Source organism: Prenolepis imparis, unplaced genomic scaffold, assembly GCF_030444845.1.
Source record: "Prenolepis imparis isolate NDT839.2.m4 unplaced genomic scaffold, iyPreImpa1.0 SCAF_6, whole genome shotgun sequence".
NCBI lineage: Eukaryota > Metazoa > Arthropoda > Insecta > Hymenoptera > Formicidae > Prenolepis > Prenolepis imparis.
Window position 1 is genome coordinate 4,054,099 of NW_028141164.1, and position 19,954 is coordinate 4,074,052.

Genomic DNA, 19,954 nt, shown 5'->3' on the forward strand with positions numbered 1-19,954 from the left:
GCAAGAGAAAGGCGAAAAGAGCCGGAGAAAAGGAGAAGAAGAAGAAGAAGAAGAAGAAGGCGGCTAAGAGAGAAGGCTGAGGAAGAGGAACCTGGCAACCCGGCAGGGTTTTAGCGAGGACTGACGTTTACGGCTCGGAGCGGTCGACCTAGCGCCAGTAAAACTTGAGAAGAAATACAGGCGAAGTCCGCATCGACAGTTAAAGTCATACGCGCGAATATACAACCGGGCTTCTATAAAATACGGTGTACTACTTATGAAGAGAGGAGCCACCGAGGTCCACCCAGGATACTTCGTCTCTTCTTAATGAAGGTGACTGCGCTTCCTACCGATCTGCGCTTGCCATCGATAAACAAATTATTTGCGCAGCTGACATGTCAGTCTCATGTTTGTGAATGAGAACGAGGAAGCCATTTATTATATTATATTCTAATCTCCTAGCGAAAATCTTTGGACTGTTTTTTAAAAAATATAAAACTACACAGTTAGTATCAAAAAATAGCAATAATAATATAATATAAAATCATGAATAAAAGTGCGAAAAAACGACCATTTATTCGCCAATATTTCGGTGGAACAAACTGGGAGCAACGTTGAAAAGATAGAGTAGATAGGTATTATTTCAAGTATTCACATAGTGATTTTACGATCTCTCCCTCTTGCCTACCTAAATCCTCGTCAAGGGTAGTAACGGGTAACGGTGAGAATCCGCGAAGCACTTACTAGCAGACGATAAACTTCCATCCACCTCGTCTCCGCAACCACCGCGACTGTTTCCACTTTAGCTATGTGCTTGGAAGTCTCTTCCTCAGACCTTGTTTACGAGTTTTCGAGCTGTCTCTGTTTGTCTTAGAATCTGTCTAGATCGCCGGAAAAAACTCTTTATCGAAAGCTTCTCTCCTCAAATCTATGACTCATATGTAGATCTTCTCACAAAATTGAGAAAGAATTCTGAAAGTTAATTATGAATTTGATTTTTTTGTCATCCTTGCATTAACTGTCTTCTATCTTACATAATCATCGAAAAGAATTATAACATAGAACTATCTTCGACAAGTAATCTTCGATCAATATAATTCAATCGTGGACAGCAGCGACCATTAGTGAACACGAAGTATATTAAATTTTTTCTCACCATTCTCTGTCAAATCAAAAATCAGTCAAAAATTCTCATGTATCACAAGAAACATTTACAAACCACTTGGTCGATAATTCTCGTTTATTAATCTTCAATGTGGCCTGCCAAATCGATCAAATCACGCGCAAAAATCGTCGATGGAAATTGCATGGAACGAGACGAAACACGAATCATCATATAAGGAGATTACACGAGGCGGTATAGCTGTAAATCATATTTTTACGAGACACTCCAATCTGGAGGAGAGAGAGGACGCCTTTTGAAATTGACGAAAACACGAACTGTACTGATGACTCATCGAATCTTTTTTTCCTTTAGGCTATTATTACATAATTATATTTATTATCCGCTATTATTATTACTGTGAAACTTGTAAATTTCAATTTTTAACAGAATTTTACATTATAGCTTTATATAGCGCGTTATATAGTACACGTGCGATTTGCGCAAGATATTCGTATTAATGTTCCTTCTTTTTCTTAGAAACGAATGTATAAACGATTATATAATTAGAGATATTACACAGCTTTTGCGAGAATAATGAGTCGCATAATATATCGGCGTATTAAGATATTGTAATGTAAAAAGATTATGTGAAAAAACACCGTATTTACAATGACGACGAGACGTTCAGCTGCATTTTTATTCGTCATCGTACTTGAGGAGAACTTGTGTAAAAAAATGCAACGACTATACTAGCTCTCGTGCATTCGCAATCGGTCGTCGAACATTCTTGAAGACTCGCATCCACTTAAAGCGAGTAGATCTTACATTCGTCGTGTCATTATAGATACATGTACTTAACAAAGTGGCTGGCACTCGGACGGCAACCTCATAAAAAAAGGACCTCGGTACAGACGGTTAAAGTCCCATGAAAACGAATCGTATACAGACGCAGATCCACGAACCAGAGTGAGACGAGAAGAAATCTGCGTATTGCGGAACAACCGGAAACGAGCACGTAACACCGGTCTCGTCCTTGAGATGGTGCAAAGTGACTGTCGTTAGAGAGGGATTACTTTACGAGAAGTCCCATGTAAAAGTTGATAGGTGACTAATATGTCAGATCATTGCGTGAGCAACAAAGAATTCAGTCAATCTTTCTCATAATATTTTTTTCTCCGTTGGATTAGGTATTGGGTATATTTTGTTTTTAAAATAATTTCTCTTTGCATCGTTTTACCTGATGCTTTAACAATAAAAAATTTTTTTTGAAGCTATTATATGCTGTCGTTTTTACTTCTACACACATTTATCTCTCATACAATCTTCTTGGATCACGAGTAGGTTTTATCGATGATACGATTGCATGGTATCACAAACAAAAGAGCTGATTAAAACGATACCTCTTCCGGGAAGAAATTCATAATGTCTAGGAAAGATCTTTTCAAAGTCGATTCTCCGAGATGCGGATTGAATCTTTATCGCTACTACGCTTTCGGGACATTATGTCTGCAGAATCTGTTTTACGATGCGACGAGATTTTAGTACCGGACGATGTTTTGCTTGGTCAAGCTTTTTAGTGTCTATCTTGCACTGCTCTTTGTTTACAAGTTACGTAGTTTCGTATATCTTCCAGATAAGATAGAAGTCTCAATCGAAATATACGACGCGTCAGATTTTTAACTTTGTTATCAGAGTGATTATACACCATTGATACCACCGACTTCTTTGTATCTATATAATACTTTATTTATCTTGATTATTTATTTTTATTTTTTATTTAAAGGATATATGAATTTAAAGAAATGTATATTTTTATGACTCTGTATTATTGTACTGTATAAGCCTTAATTTTATTATATTATTTTAAAATGTGCTTTTTTGTACACACATTAACAATGGTTTTTAATCAATTAATGTTTAAAATTAATTGGTTCATGAATATTTTATCTATACAATTGACTTAAATTCAGACTTTTGCGATGCTTTTTTCGGATAACATTTCTTTATGCATGAATCGATTTAAAATGCTGATAAAAAAGAAAAGAAAAAAACGAAATTATGCTTCGACGGGTAACTTGTTGGAAGAGCCACGCGATCGGCTTTCAGCAAATAAAATTGATTCAACAGAGATGTCCGATCAAGGCATCAATGTGTCTAGACTTTTGAAAAAGTCTGTCACGATCGTCTCTGCCGTGATAGGCAGAAAACCGGGTCCGCCGGTGGTGGATGCACGTATGAAAACTAAGTCCGGGTTTCATTTGACTGGCTTTACGAGGGAGACATAAAATGGATTTTACTGTCGGCTAGTTCGCCAGTTCTCGAGTTGGTATAACATTGCTTTAGCGAACATAATATATTCTCCCCTTCTCGCGCGTCGTCTCTTCCTCGTATATTCCTCTTGCCATCATCCCCCTCTGTCTTTTTCTTATCCGCTCCTTCCCCTCTCGCCGCCGTTTCGTAGTGGAGATTTCGTTTACGACAGAGAGACCGTGTACCGTGTACCGCTTGTCCGTCTCTCCTCTCGTATTCGTGATCTGACACATCTTTAGAGCATCACGGTAAGTTTCCTCTCACGTCGCTCGTCTCTCCGAGAGAAAACTTTTCGAATGAGAAATGTCCCGATTTAATATCCGCCGGTTAAGTCGACACGGTGATCGTTAACTTCTCGGCTACGTTTCCCAGCCAGCGGTTTCCGGTATTCGATAATTCGGTATTTCTTTCATATTATAGTATGCTCGTTTGAAACTGCTGATTTGAGGTTTCCTAAAGATCGTATACTAAAAGTAAGGTATAATTCAATTTAATTTAATTTAAGAGTAAGAATATAATTATAACTTTTATTCTAAAATAATGGATATTTAAAAAATGATAATAATTAAACTAAAATTATTAACTAATTTAAAAATAATGATATTTTTGACAGATGGGAATATAGAAATTACATATCCAAGTGTATATTACATATTACATTGGTCACATTACATTTTTAAATAGATCGTTACTTGTTTTCTGAAACTCTGCGTTGCAGAGTTAAGACACATGATATGCTGCGTAAAACTTGTTGCACAAAACTCATTGTTTATCATAATTACATGCTGGGAATACGATCGCAAGATATGGCTAATTGCTATTGCGGCTTAATTAGATATAATTGTATTGTACATAAATGATAGAAGTAAGAATGCGGGTCTTCTATAATATTAAAATAATCAAACGTGTTTTTCTTTTTTGTTTTCAGACCGATCACTAATGGTCAGTGAAGCAAATCGAGGAGAAAAACATGTCAAATCCAAAGAAAATTGCGTTGCCTCCGAAGTGATAAGACAGCTATCGAGACGAGCGGTGGATCTGATAAATTTGATCATTGTTAGGTCTCTATTTTGGACATTTTGAGACGTCAATGTCGCTGTGCGTATTTGATATCGAGCAAATCAGCTGATTGTGAGATCGAGATTTAAAGTACTTTTTATCGTGAGAAAGCCGCTGTATCGGTTTCGAAGGACGTTCCCAGACGCGTTTTCCGTCCTTTATTAATCTTGATCGTTGATCGTCGTAAACGTCGTAATCACGGTTCTTTAATAGGAAGTTTCTTCGATAGGCGAAGAGTTTTCGGTTGTCTCTGTACGCATAATTTCTCTGCAAGTTCCATCAAACAAGATTCTGGAGGACGAGAGATCGCCATATGCGCTTTTGATTCTCTTTATCACTCGTTTTCATTTATTTAACGAGTTTGCTTCTCGCATTTCTCCCGCTCATATTGAATTTTAAAGCAAGAATACAATGGCGCAAAATAAGATAGCGAGCTCATTGTTCTATCTGTGTGATTATAAACGTGTCAAACCAAATGGCTAAAAAATCTATCTAATCGTGAGCAACAGTTTTATTCGCAGATTCTTTTCAATGCAATGCGTGTCGCCAATTGCGTGTGGAAAACCGGATATCGACAACGATGGCGATAACGATCGGCCGAATTAATCGACGAATTGTGGTAATTTTGACGTTTTCTGCTTTATTCATGTATCACATATATTATACACGTATATATATATATATATATATATATATATATATATATTGACTATTGCAAATATTATTATTTTCTCGATTTCCACGTGTTGTTAAATGTTACTGGAGGGTTACGAGACGTGCAGCTATGTGCGTGAGTGGTGGTAAGATATTTGCAATTTGATTAATTTTATTTAAGACTTTTTACTTAAGACTACATCGATGATGTTCATTGTAAATTTTTTCTAGCAGAGTATATCTTTCTAAGATATGTCTCTTGTTTTTGCTCAAGAAAATTCGTGACCTTTCTTTAAATTTAATAATATCGCGAAACGAAGCAATTAATGCGACAAGCATTAATAATAGGACGTCGCGTGTTGTGCGTTAAAATATTTTTTTTTTTTGCACCGTATTTAGTGATTTTTTCGCAGCCCCATTTATGTTTCCTTTGATAATTAAAACTTGTATATACATAAGCATCTGCGTGTATAATCGCGAAATCGGTGAATGTATTAGTCGTGCGATGTGGTGCGATAAAACAGCCGCTCAAAAACTGGTCATTCCATCTCGCAGCAAATTAATATACAAATTACAGCATCGAGAAAAACTGTCTTCGATATGCAGTCACATTTTTCTTTTGCTTTTTTTTCTCGGCATCTTTTTCGATCTCTTTCTCACTCTCTCAGTCCTTTTGAAACACGTGCCGATTAACAATTTGATTGAACATTATCATAGATCATAGATCTTAATGACGCGTTTTTGTAAATGATGTGTTTTATACGCGCCGCGCTACATCGAATTTGTCGTCCTTACTTTGCTCAATTTGTAACAGAAAAAATTAATTTACATATTAAACGATTATTAGTACACTTTGTGGACACAAGGTCTTACTCAACAATTTTCTTATGATTAATTTTCCTTTCGCGATTCACATATACATATAACAGACGCTATTTCTTTTGATAGAATTATATACAATATTTTTCGTTTTTTAATAATATTAGAGATTTTTAATAATAATATTAGATTTTTAATTAGAATCAATTCTAATATATATTCTACATTTTTTTTTAAAGAAAGATGTGTCATTTCTAGCGCGGCTACTCGAGCGTAGAGACATCATTCTGCTTTTACCTTGTGAATCGCGAAAAGAAAGTTTTTATTGATAATAACGATTAATTTGACAATTGATTTTTAATTGGCAGTCCTCCCTCTCCTCCTATTAATTCGCCACTGTTTTCTTCGATCCTTTAAGATGAGGTACCAGTCGTGTCAGATGTTCATACGAAGACAACATATGTCTCATTGACCGGTAAATCGATATCCTATAATTTTCAGCATCCTGGCATGTTTATTACAGGGATCACATATTCTCAATTCAAGGCGGTTCGTTTTGACGCGGATTATATATATGGAAACGCGATTGTAATGCAAACTCTTTATCATTTTAATGAGAATCGCGAGGGAACGAATGGAATTAGATGATAGGATTTGTTGCGTTCGATGGAACTTGAGCACATGTGAGAATTACGATATTCCTGAACAAAATTTAATTACTAATTTGTTTTCATTCATCTATGTTAATATTTTCTTTAGAATGCCTCAAAATCGTGAAGTATCAATTAGTACTTAGTCGTCGGGTAAATGATGTATGTACGTTGTAGAAATGCTCTCGTACGTTATACGTTCACGTTTGCAGCATGCATGTACAATATGACTCTGGTGAACACATTAACGTATGCATTTGTATGCATATGTGTGCTTATCTCGGTCAAGTATGTATGTACGAGTAGATAATCTGCACGCGTCACGTCATACACGATACGTGAAATTATCTGAGCTAAGACATACAACATTATAAAAAAAATGGAGAACATTGCAGAGGTTTTAAAAAAATTTGCAGTTAGCCGGATGTCCATAATTTTCCGATAGTCCTAATTGTTACAAAGAAAGGGAGAGAGAAAAAGAGAGAGATTTAAAAAAAATTAGATTTTTGTTTGCTTTTACGGAGAGTTCATATAATTACTACGAAGAAAAAATATAATTACAATTAGATCGTCGAATTACTAATTAAAATACATCATATTAATGATACGGTTTTTATTTTGAAACTCGATAATCTTTTTTCGTTTGTGGACCATTCGAACAATTCTATTGAAAGAAAGGATTTTTATTTTATATTTAATTGTTAATTTAATTAGTCAGAACTATATTTTTGTTTGATAAAATGTACTTTGCCATGATGTATCGTACGTCTTGTATTTGGATATTAATGTTCGCACGTTTCGTGGCGAGGAGGAGGGATACCTATATTTGTTAGTCGTTAATATAACTTTTGATAAGGTACACGATTTTAGAGATTCGACTATTTCACAAGTGTTAGGTGCTGCGCGAACAGCAAGTTCGCTCTTAATCTAAATGCAAATTTTACGTATTGTCGCCATATTTTTTTAATGAAAATAATACTTAATTATAATGTAATCTATATCCTATAAATGTATTTGTTAGAGATATGCATCCCTTTTGCGTAGATAAGAATATATTTGCGCTGTGTGAATAAAAGCGCGCACACATTTAAGCGAATGATAAAGTATGGGTGCTTTCCAGCAATACACAGTGCGACACAGAGTTTCATGCTATCTTTGTTGTTCACTCGTATTGAAAGAAGATAGAATGATACTCTGTGTCGCACTGTGTCGTTGCTGGAAAGCTCCCTATAATATTAGATTATTATTGGTGTCAGTGATAGTGATTAACTCGGTCTTTATATATGTACACGTACACGCACGCACGCATACTCATACACACACGCATATATACACACGTATATACATTTATCATTCGTGATATCTATTTTTTTTTTTTTTTTAATAAATATTCATGAAAAGACTTATTCGCGAGTAATTTTCTGTGAAGCCAGCTCTCTAAAAAAAAGTAATTGTTGATTGTTGTTTTTCTTTTTCTCTTTTTTTTTTAGAAGTCGTTTATTTCGCGCAGTTGAAATGATCGATGGAGAATAATATTTAATACTTGATACGTGTATATGCTAATATAGATATATTTAGTGTATAAGGAGGGTCACATAAATAATTCTACTTTATCTCGTTACAATGTGCCTTTTTTGTAAAAGGGAGAAAAAGATCTCGATCGCGAAATACAGGTGTTACTCGTCGATCGAGAAGACTTATTTTTTAAATGTTAGTCTATACACTTTGTAAGTTTTCGTGAGTTTCTTTGGAAAACACACTGTGACAGACACCTTTATCTAGTAACCGACAGTAAATACCATATATGTTGAAACATTTTATTGAATAGTTTATCTAAAAGTAGTAGTTTGTCTATTCACCGATTGCGTGTACGTGACTGCAAAATTATTCTCGCACGAATTTATTTCAAATACTCGAGATCTAATAATACAAGAGTGGAACACACATGTCATAAAACCTGAGTCGAGTTATTTAAAAATAAAACTAAACAAAGTACATTAACGTTAATATTTCAGTATGAAACGTTGATTTGCATAATTGCAATTTATTTCATACTTTTCATTTACGTCAAATAATAAACAATAGACATCACTGGGATATGAAAAGCATGAAATTTTGATGATACTTTGTTTAGCATAATCGGACTCATAATGAGACTCGAAATTAAGGGACTCGAGTATACAATTAATGCGACCTACCTACTCGTTCTAATAAATTTGGCTGATGCAATAATTTATTCGACGATTCGTGGAGAAAAATATTGTATGTCAGGAGCAAGTAATGATAATGATTGTAAGATGAGAAAGAAAGATGATTATGATGAAAGAAAAATAACAAGTTTTGCTTAAAGTGAGAAGGCGAAGAATGGAGCATATTATATGTGTCTATGCGCATTCGGTGTATTTGACGTATTTTTAAGTGTGTTACGCGATGCATATATAAATAAAATATTACTGCTAATCAATGGTGCTTAATGCGGTTAATCTTGAATTTCTTTTTCAGAGAAATCGCCTACATTTTTATTAATACAAAAATTTACCAATATCGTCTCATTTGATGTTTTACTAAAAAATATATTATTTTATCTTTCCAGCTCTCTCATTTAAACATTTATATTCGTTATCAGATCATGCAGCAGAAAAAGTTGAATCATAAGCACATCTCGGCGAATTGAGGTAAGTGCGGCATATTTTTTGCAAGTTGAGAGAAAATAGATTGTCTAATTTGAATTATCAAGATTCAAACAAGAATAATTAAATCGCTCGTCTCGGACTCCATTTCGCGAGAGTGCGAGTATCGTAGTAATTTTATTCGCATGACGGCGATTTCTAACATGGGTCATTCGAGAAAATGAGGGTTCCTCTTCATTTTCGAGAAATCGTTTTGCAGATCTCCAGGAATGGACGTGTATTCGAACTAGAATTCTGAAAGCTTTAACTGATTATTGCTCACTTTAAATAATTACAGTAATATACGTAAACTTTTTAAATATTCTATTAACGTGTCTTGCTGGACTTTATTAAGAACTGCTTTTATTTTTCTCTTTTTTATATCTTATTTCGTTGCTTCCATGGTTTTCACTTCTATTTGTCTATTTGTGACTGTCCCTGGGTTTAAGGCACAAACCACTGCTGGAAATTGTCTTTATGTCTTTATAAAGATCCCCGTGATACTATATACAGGGTGTCCGGTGGTTCGCGTTACACCTGTCGTGGACAGATTCCTGGGATCATTTGGAGACGATTTTTCCTCAGCGAAAATGTCGAGGGAAGTCATCATTTTTTGCATGTTCCCAATTTTTGTCATCATGTATCTTTGTAACTAAGCCTTAAATTAAAATTCTGTTAAAGTAAACTCTATCTGAAATTAACTGAAGAATGTGATTTTGTTAATATTTTATTTCCACAAGGCTTAGTTTGTGAAAAACCCTTTATTTTCAATCGCTTATAACTCGAAAATTATTGGTGCCTCGACATTTTCGCTGAGGAAAAATCGTCTCCAAATAATCCCAGGAATCTGCCCACGACAGGTGAAACGCCAGACTACCGGACACCCTGTATATATATTAAACCACTTTATATTGCACGATCGCGATCATACGACAGCTCAATCGTATGTTTTACTCCGATACCGTTACCATATTTTAAGAGTGCATTCATTATTTTTTTCTAAAAAACCTGTATCAAACATGAACCAGTATGCGTGATTACAAGGCTGAAAAAATGAGAAAGAACCGAGTATCCTTTTAAGTATACCCTGTAAGAGGAAAACCAGGTAAACTCGTCCGGATGTGAAATGAAGATTAACATATTTTAATCGAAAACAAATAACCGTTATCTTTTCCCGGATAATGCTTATTATAGAAAACATGACACCTTTAAACGTATATCTGAGTTCCCGTCGAACGTATTATTATATAAAAAATAAGTGTAAAATGCGTGTGACCGTAATAATGTAAAAAATTTACTTCATTATTATTTTTTTTATTAAATCATTAAATGAATCCTACAATTTACAGTAATAATGTCACACGCAAAAATATCAAAGACATAATCGTCCTGTACGATCACGTGAAAAGTGGACAATATGCATAATCGCACTAACACGTAGTTGGCAACATCAGCTTTTATATGCGACAATTTGTTTTTGGCTGGAAGGCTCACAAATTTGAGAACTGTATTCACACATAACCGCTTCTTTCATTTTTTTTTTTTTTCTTGCTTTCTAGAAGATCACACCCGTTATTATGGCGCATTTAGCCGCAATAGAATATCCGATGCACGCGAGCAATCTTTTCAATCATTCACAACAAAACAACGGAGAATAGTATCTCTCGCAATAATTTTCGCGTTCATCTCGAATGTAAAAGTTTTTGATGGGTATACGCTACAGGTATGTTACATGCGTGCTGGAAATTGTTCGAATACAAAAACTGGAAGTAATGAATAAAAATAGGAAAGAAGAAATGTGGGACATGTTATTTACTGTATCAGAGAATTTGGCCGCGTATTAGCATCAACCTTTCAATGATGAAAGATGCCGAAGAAACGTGACGATTTCAAAAAATGTGGTTTCTAATATATAAGAGATTTCTGCAGCTTCTGAGAAAAGTACAATAGACATAATTACAATATTAGAGGTTTCTGTACGTTACATCTCGGATTATATAAAAACATCACTTTAAAACGAATATTTTAGTGTTAAATTCATGAATACATTATGTGTCTATAAACTCTAAATGGCTCTATAAGCTCAAAATGGATATATATATTATATTCCGTACATGCAATTATTCACTACTACTATATTCAAAATCGATGAAACATGATTAGATTAGAATATAGAATTTTAGATTCGCAACATAAAACGTCGCGCGCTTGAAAATATCTAATTTGCGAGATAATTTGTATTCTACAATATAAATTGATCTTATTGTGATAATCTGTGCTACAGATATCATAATAATCAATTATATCTGCTTATACACTTATATTGCGTTATATTCGCTAAATTAATTTTGCGCGTTTAATAAGCATAACATATTGTAGGTATTTATTTCATAAATTAGTTAGAAAATAACATACCGTTCAGCTCACCACATTACATATAATAATGTTCAATGTATAGTGTAATCTCTCTTGTATTCTTATTAGTACTAGCTTATATCATTCTCATTATTATGGAGATTTATCCTTTGATATAACTGAGTTAAATCAGCTACGCGGGATATTACTCGTTGTAATATTTGACATTTTTTCTCTCATTGTAAAATTACTGTGATTATTTACTACCGTCTGTTCATTCTCTTCGCCAAGGTTACCAACTTATCTCTGTCTCTACCTACTCTCTTCCGAGATCTTACTTGATCCCTATCTCACATCTGTTGAATATACATTTTGCTAACGGTTTGGTATATGCATATTCAATATAGAGATTCCATCACAGCAATCTTGCAAAATTTATTTTATTTTTTAAATTATAAAAATTAAATAATGAAAAAAAAAGAATCAAAGAATTGTATCTTCTTGAGCGGATTTAATTTCTAAAATATGAATTTAAAAAGAATTTACGATAGAATCTCTATATTGCCTCATTACCAATAACCAATAACTTATAACTTTGAATTTTTCAATTTGTCATCTATCGCGCTAATTAATCCGAGAAGAATGAAATATATATGAATTTTCAAAAAATGCAAATCTATCATTTACTCGGCGAATTAAGTTAACTGTAAAGACAACCGGAATCTGTCACTGATAATTAACCGGTCAAGAACTAAATATATGTATTTTGAAAATGCAATAAATCTATCATTTTCTCGGCAAAAATTAAGTTAACTGTGGAGACAACCGGAATCTATCACTGATAATTAATTAGTATTTTGAAAATACAATAAATCTATCATTTTCTCGACAAATTAAGGTAATTGTCGAGACAACCGGAATACTAGAAATAAAATCTCGTTCATCGACGATCATCTCGAGACTCGACGTGTGTCGCATCGCGTCACGCCGGGGATCGCTCGTATACGCAAACCGGGCGTAACAACCGGCGGCGATTCGTGATGTACGGCAGAAAGAAAAAGAAACGAGAAAGAAGGAAACTCGCCGCCACGGACACTGTCCGTGCGAACATTCGCCGATCGAGAAACTGGATTCTCCGCTGCGAGATGAACCCGCTTTCGGATGCTGCGCACGGTCGGACTGTCGGATGCTGTCACTGACTCGACGGCGCCTCTTGCCTTGGACTGTACACGTTTGGGCAACACATTGTAGTTGCAATTTGTCCGTTTACTATGCGTAGAACGGCCTCGGACGTACGACGTACACCGTGCCTAACATCTCGCTGTCCTTCCTGACATTCGAGTTCCTTTCTCCCTGTATCCGCGCTCCCCTCGGTACCTTTCGCGAGAAACGTGCAGGAAATCAGAGAACAGAGTACGCATACAGGCCACGGAAAGTACGTATATCTCGCGATATCTGTCGCCGCATTTCTATATACATATATAGATATGAAATAAAACTTTCATTTAATTTAACGATTTATCATTAAATTCTCGTTACAGCACAAGCTGAGAATTTTTCAAGAAACGACTAAATACATTTCAGCATAATTTTCATTATTACGTGAATATTGAATCTAAAATTCATTTGAAAGAATTCTCTATGCTTTTATTATTTAAAGAGCTATCTTATACGCATAATATTGGTCAGATCTATATTCACAATCAAAACAATAAAGAGCGGAAGCTATATAATTAATTTATGATCATGCGAAATTTCTCATTCACGGAATTCTTTAAACAGCACACGTACTTTGTAATTATCTCCGCAATCACTTTGTAATAATTGCATGTATGTATGTCGTCACATTTAATATGCAGGCAAAGGAATCAACCACGTCACCTTATTTCGAGACTTTTCTCTATTTTTAACCCCTTAATCTCTCATAAAAGTGATTTTTTATTGATTTACTTTTAAGCGGTTTCTTGTTCTCAATATAAAACTTAGGAAGTTTGACATATGAACTACATGTGACACTATATGTAAAGTATGTACTACCAAACTATCCACATACATTATTTAATATATGTATAGACGGTATATGTTAATAGATAGAACTTAAATCTGACAATACTAATAATAACTAATTTATATATCATTTTACATGAATCAATCTCAGTGATTACATTATTTCTAGATCGTTTATCTAATTAATTATTAGGTAGAAGCAAGGCAATATCATGAATGCTAAGGATGAAATTCTTTGACATACTTCATTCATAAATGTACAATAACGTTATTTATTCATTGTCAGTAGAAATCGAAGAATGGATAATTATCTTAAAATTAAACCATCGGATCTAGGTATTCAAATTATCCCCAAATTCGTTCAAGCTATAACTGTAAAACAAAACTGCACTTGCGTAATATATGAGTTTTAATAAAATCCAATTATAATAAATTGTGAATTTGTGTGCAGGTATATATATAATACATGCTATACCTATATACATTACCCGGAATTGCTATTATTAATTAGAATAATTGACTGAAACAAAAATGATTATGATTAAAATTAAATCGTGCTAAGATTATTTGCCGGTGCACTTCCTGCTCGTTATTTATTTCATTATGTCTTGCATTATTGCCCACACAAAAGTGCGAGGAAGCATCTATATATTCTAATCTCCTTTCTTCTAAAGTGGAACGTTATAAAACGTCACTCGATGACGATCACATATTTTTGCAGTAGAATATCTCAATGATTTTATTGATACATCATACACATGGCTTATATATTAATATATATGTATACACAATTATATGTAAGTTAAATACATCTAGTTAAATGTTTTTTATTATATTTTTTAAATATATAGTTTCGACGAGTGTTTTTCAATATTCAGCTCAAATTGGAATGCTATCATCTGAATCTCGCAAGCGAGATCGCGAACGTGATATTTCTGTAGAATTGAAGGACGCTTCCTTTCATTCCTTCCATTTGTTATTTTATACATTGAATGCAGAATGAGCGTGTTTCGATTCAAATTTACGGTTTTTTAACAGGGGAAGTAGAAGAGAGATGCGATGACGAACGATCTGAACGAAAAATTCTTTATTTATTATTTAAATTATCCTTTAATTTACCTGGAATGTATGCACATTAAAAGGAAAATCGAAAAAACAAAAATCAGATGAAAAAAAAGAAATAAATCCAAATCCCCTTCATTTTCCTGCGTCGGAATGAAAGTATAGTGTTTATAGATGTCGGCGGAGATCAATCAAAGATCATAAATCTTGAAAGATACGTAATGAGTAGCAGTTCGTACGCCTGAAGGGTGGGCCGAAAAAACCGGTTTTATCTAATGACAGACTACCTACTTTGCAGCCAAGACGAGAGAATTTTAACATCATTTTTCTGTTTCAACATAACGCCGCAGCAGAATTTTGTGATTTATTGTTGCAGTAAACGCATTTCTTTATAGCTAGTCTTGTTTCGTGCGAACCAATTAAATTGCGTATATGTACAATTCTTAATCATAACAGAGCAATCTACCAGACTATTAATTAATTAAAGTAAATACGCCCTCGTAAAAAAAACGTACTTAAAATTCTTAAATAAATTATTAACGTTAAAATATGTATTTAAAATAATGAAGTCTCTTGAAAAATAGTTTTCTTTTTAATTTGAACTTTTATTGCATAATTCTAGAGAATGTAGAATTAAAATAATAATTTTTGATTTCCTTTCTCTGTGATTACAAAAACTAATATTTATCAACAGCAAGCCTATTTTTTTATAACATACAATTTACCATCTTGTCATTACGCTACATTATATTATTCTAATTGTGCAAGTCTCTTGTGTATATCTAATACAAAATATTTGTATATCTAATAGAAGAAACTCTTGATTATATATTTAATAAAAATTCTAGATAGTTAATTTTTTTTTATATTTAATTTGCATTTTATACGCAACATATATTATCTTAATTGATTGGGACGGAGAAGGCTAACGATAAGAAATAAAGTGATCAATTAATCTTACTACCGTATGCCCACGTATTCTAAATTAATTATTAATATTTAAATTATAGGTAATATTACAATGTTTATTGTGTGAACGTTGTTACATCAAAGAAATTACATCACAGCGCACTCTCTGTGTTATTTTAAGCTTCTCGCTGTGTAGACTGCACTTTAAGCGGTCGATGCATGTCCAGGAGATGCAACAATAACAATCGATAATATAGTTTCACAAATAATTTTATTGTAGAAGATAAATTAATATTCTTTAATTGAATAAATCTTTTTTATCAAATAAAATTAAAAATAATTTGAAAGCGTTATAATATTTATATCGTTCATTAAGAACTTTATTTAATGTAAATCTTTATGCTTTTTAATATAGACCACACTGCAATTGTTATATATTTTAATTTACATAGTTTATATAGTAATATAAGATAAAATAAAATGAGAAATTTTAATTGTATCGACAACAAGAAAAATATCGAACGTCGGTAGTCGGAGTCTAATCTACCCTTTCCGGAATGTCGAGTCAGGAACATCGCTTATCGTTCGCAAAACGCGGTCGGCACATGAACAAAGGAGTGCAATATCTCTGATGCATACGTTTATATGCATCAGTTTCCGCTGGTCAGTGTACATTTCCGTTTACCGACACCATCGGACGATCCACGAGTGGTTTTGGTCACTATGCTCCAGGAAATCCGGTGCATACACATATTTAAACCAGCACAACCACTCACTCGTGCTCGTCTTGGATACTCGATCATCCTTCGGAGGGTCGTTTCTACCCCTGTTTTCCTTTCGAGACGAGACTCCGTGAGAGGGGCAGAGAAAACTCGAAGGACCCGAGAGGAGCCTACGACGAAGATACGTGGCGGTCGGGCGTGAAAACGAGTTCACTGGTTATATATTTCTCGGTTCGTCGGGGCGTTAAAGTGTTGAAATTTCATTGAGGGTCTAATGAAGCGCGCCGCGGATAAGGTCTCTCTTTCTCGCGCGGGCTGTTTGTTCGTAGGGTGGATGGCCCTTGGAGATGCGTAAGCGAATTTACATGCTTCAGAGTGGTTCTCTCAGTCTCTCGGAAGACCGGAGCAAATGGCTCGAGCTTTTCAGCCAGAAGGTCCGCTCGAGTTTAAGAGGGACCCTCTCCTTCCATGCGTTTCATTAGCTTTTCGTCATTAGCATTTTCTCCGAGTAATTAAATTATCCGTTTAATGTAAGTATTAATAGTTTTTTAGAATCTCTTGTAAAGAGCGCGCATATTAACTGGAGGTTGAAAAAAAAGTTTAGAAATTCTCGAAATCGCGATACTTGGAATTTTAATTGAGCTCGTGCCACCTCAAGGCTGATTATATTTTCTTAATATTTTTTAACTTACAAAAGTTTCAATTTTTGCGTTTTCAATTGTCTGACAAAATTCTAGGATTCTTCTTTGAATCGTTCTTCAAATTGTGATTCTTGGAATTTTAATTTTAACAATCTTTTATCTTATACTTTGTCTATTCTTCGATAATACAATTTTTTAATTTTTCCTATTTGAAATTCAAGATTCACACAAGTAATAACTATAAATACAGAGAAACATATATAAAGCGAGATATTTAGATGAATGCAACTTGACCGGAATATGGATCGGCTTCCGTTCTAATTGCCCCTTCGAAAGTTTTTGCATTGAAATTTCACACACGTGTAACTATCACAAGCTATTGGCGTAATTGTAAGGAATTGTACGCGAGATTGCCTCGAAGGGTGCTAAGTCGAGGAGACTGCCTCTGCAGGTACTCTGCGTCTTCGGGTCGACCAAATGGATCAAAGAAGAACTTTGTTACTCTCTTGTCTTTTATCGATGGATCGCGTACCGTCCTTGGAGTATATAAATACGTTTTCATCATGACACAGATACGTGATCTGTTAGGAATGTGAAATGCAGAAATTCTCTAAGAACTTTATTAGACATTTTTTGGGTGCATATTACTTTGCGAGTATCCACGAGATCACATATCGGTATCGTGAATTTTTTAAAAGAGAAAAGGGGTGAATAAAGGTTGCCAGACATATACCGCATGATTTATTTTTTTTTATTAAGTTTATTTTATATATCGACAACAACACGTCATACATTAGAAAACAGAAGGTTTCTTGAAGCAAACTCGAATGAAAAGTTTTGTGGAACAATCCGAGAGACACTATGTGAGTGTGCCGCGCCATCATCTATGGAGTCGTATATATATAATATTGCGTGTCTCTGTGTTTCATATATGTCGCGTGTATGTATCTGTATGTATTTCCGTGTGTTTGCGCTGTGTACATGTGCGTCTCTTCGTGTACTACGATACTCTTGTGTCTTCTCTCTTGTTTTCTCACTCTCATTTCCTCTCACTCGCATTCCTTTCGCACTTTCCTTTCTCGCATCCCCTATCACTCCCGCCCTTTTTCGCGTTTCTTTCGCGCCCTGTCACATATACGCGCGCACACTTTCTTTCTTTCCGCCCGCCTTTCTCTCCCTCCCTGTCTTACTTTCTAACAGATTCCGCGTGCGCTCTCCTCTCTTCGACGTACCCCGATGTATTCTCGATATTCGCGTATTTCTACGAGATCGAACTCGACTCCGAGGAGGGAAACTGCGCGAAATCGATCGAAACTCGTAGTAATCGGTCCCCATTCGATCTCGCGTCTTGGAGTTGACAATCGATAGCTTCCACCCTCATCCCTTTGCGTCCCCTCGCGCGCGTATCTATTGCCGTTTTTTTCTCTTGTCTCAACTCTTTCTTTCCAACTTGTCTTTCCCTCTCTTTCTCTCATCGATATGCATTCTCTCCCTTTCTCTCTCTCTCTTTCATACTCTTTCTCTCCCTGTTTCTATTTGTGATGAATCGTCTCCGAAAATACTTTATGTAGTGTCACGGTGGGAAATAAGAAAATTGTAACGTTATATAACACGCCAGAGAAAAAACAACGCTCTCGTCGAAAAGAAAAAAGAAGACTAAACGCAAAATGGTTTCGGTATCGGTCGCGAGGGGTGCAAAAACTTAAATCGAGATTCCAAACGAAAGAAATTCGTCGCACGAGGCGCCCTCCGCGTTTCATCCAGCCGCGCGCGGAATTTCGCACGATTTCCGTTCTGCCATTTTTGGTGCCTCTATCTATCTATCTATCTATATATAATATAATATATTTATATTTATATATATTATTTGGTTTCATTTTTTTTTTTTTTTGCTTCAAAAAGCGGCAGTGCATCGTCGTCGAATTCACTCTCGGGCTTTGAGAAGGGAGGGCGATCGTCCTTTCTCTCTCTTTCTCTCACTCTTTCTCACTCTTTCTTTCTCACATTCTCTCACTCATTCCTTCTTACATCCTTTCTCTTTCTCTCCATCTCCATCTCACACTCTTCCCCCGTTTAATATTCTTCTAGATTCGATTCGCGACGAAATAGTCTTGAACCACTCTTCATCTTCACGGCCGCGATATAATATCTAGGAACGTCCGGGGTCCGGCCGACGGCCTTTCGCAGCGACGAGACATAAAATTTCGACTCCCGTGCCGAAAGAGGTGTCTTTTACGTATTTCCCCCTTTATTTAGCCAAAGATATATAAGAGAAAACTAGCCGCGCAGCGCGTGCCAGCGATGCAACCCACCGCGCCTCCTCTTGCAATAATTTATGTACAATTTTACAACCTACGACGCCGCCGACGATATAATTTTATTCTCCTTATAGTTCACCTTTAAGTACACGAATAGGACCTAGACATCGTTAATTTTTTTTCATCTTTACACTATACTAACGAAATCTAAACGTTCAATTTTCATTTTCACCACACTAGGAATAATAAATTTTGCCGTATCGTTAGTATACCTTTATAGAAATATGCTTACAAAAATAGAATTTCGTGAGGCGCGGGAAGCGCGTCGCTGCCGGATGCGGGCGAGTTTATAGGAATTTTTTCTTCTTTTCTTTCATCTTCACTTTGATACGGAAGACAGCCTCGTGCTATCTATTCCTCATATATATATATATATTATATATAGCCCTAACTTTCATCGCTCGGCCACCGAAATACCGCGAGTGTGTGAGAATTTTTTCCCTTTTGTGCACGCTTCTTTCTCTCGCGCGCAGACCATCGGACGTTTATCCCCGGGTGAATAAATTTTAGCGTGTGAATTTTCTCCCTCGCTAATTTTTTTCGTCACTTTCACGCACATGCTCTTCGATCACTCTTCTCTTTCTCTCCCTCTCTCTCTCTCTCTCTTATAATCTTACACGTACTCATGCATCACCATTTTTCTTTTCTCTCACATGTTAGCATATCTTTCCTTTCGTATCTCATTCTCTCTGTAT

General features: G+C 35.1%; 1 protein-coding gene across 2 annotated transcripts in view; it reads left to right on the forward strand.

Moving 5' to 3' along the window:
- The window catches only part of LOC145937669 (uncharacterized), a 98,944-nt gene extending 89,908 nt beyond the window's left edge, over positions 1 to 9,036 (forward strand). For both annotated transcript variants that reach the window (XM_083040866.1, XM_083040867.1), the window contains one exon: positions 4,323 to 9,036. In XM_083040866.1, coding sequence (XP_082896992.1) covers positions 4,323 to 4,334 — 12 coding nt within the window. In that variant the 3' untranslated portion in view covers positions 4,335 to 9,036. The remainder of the gene's footprint in view (positions 1 to 4,322) is intronic.
- The last annotated feature ends 10,918 nt before the right edge of the window (positions 9,037 to 19,954 follow it).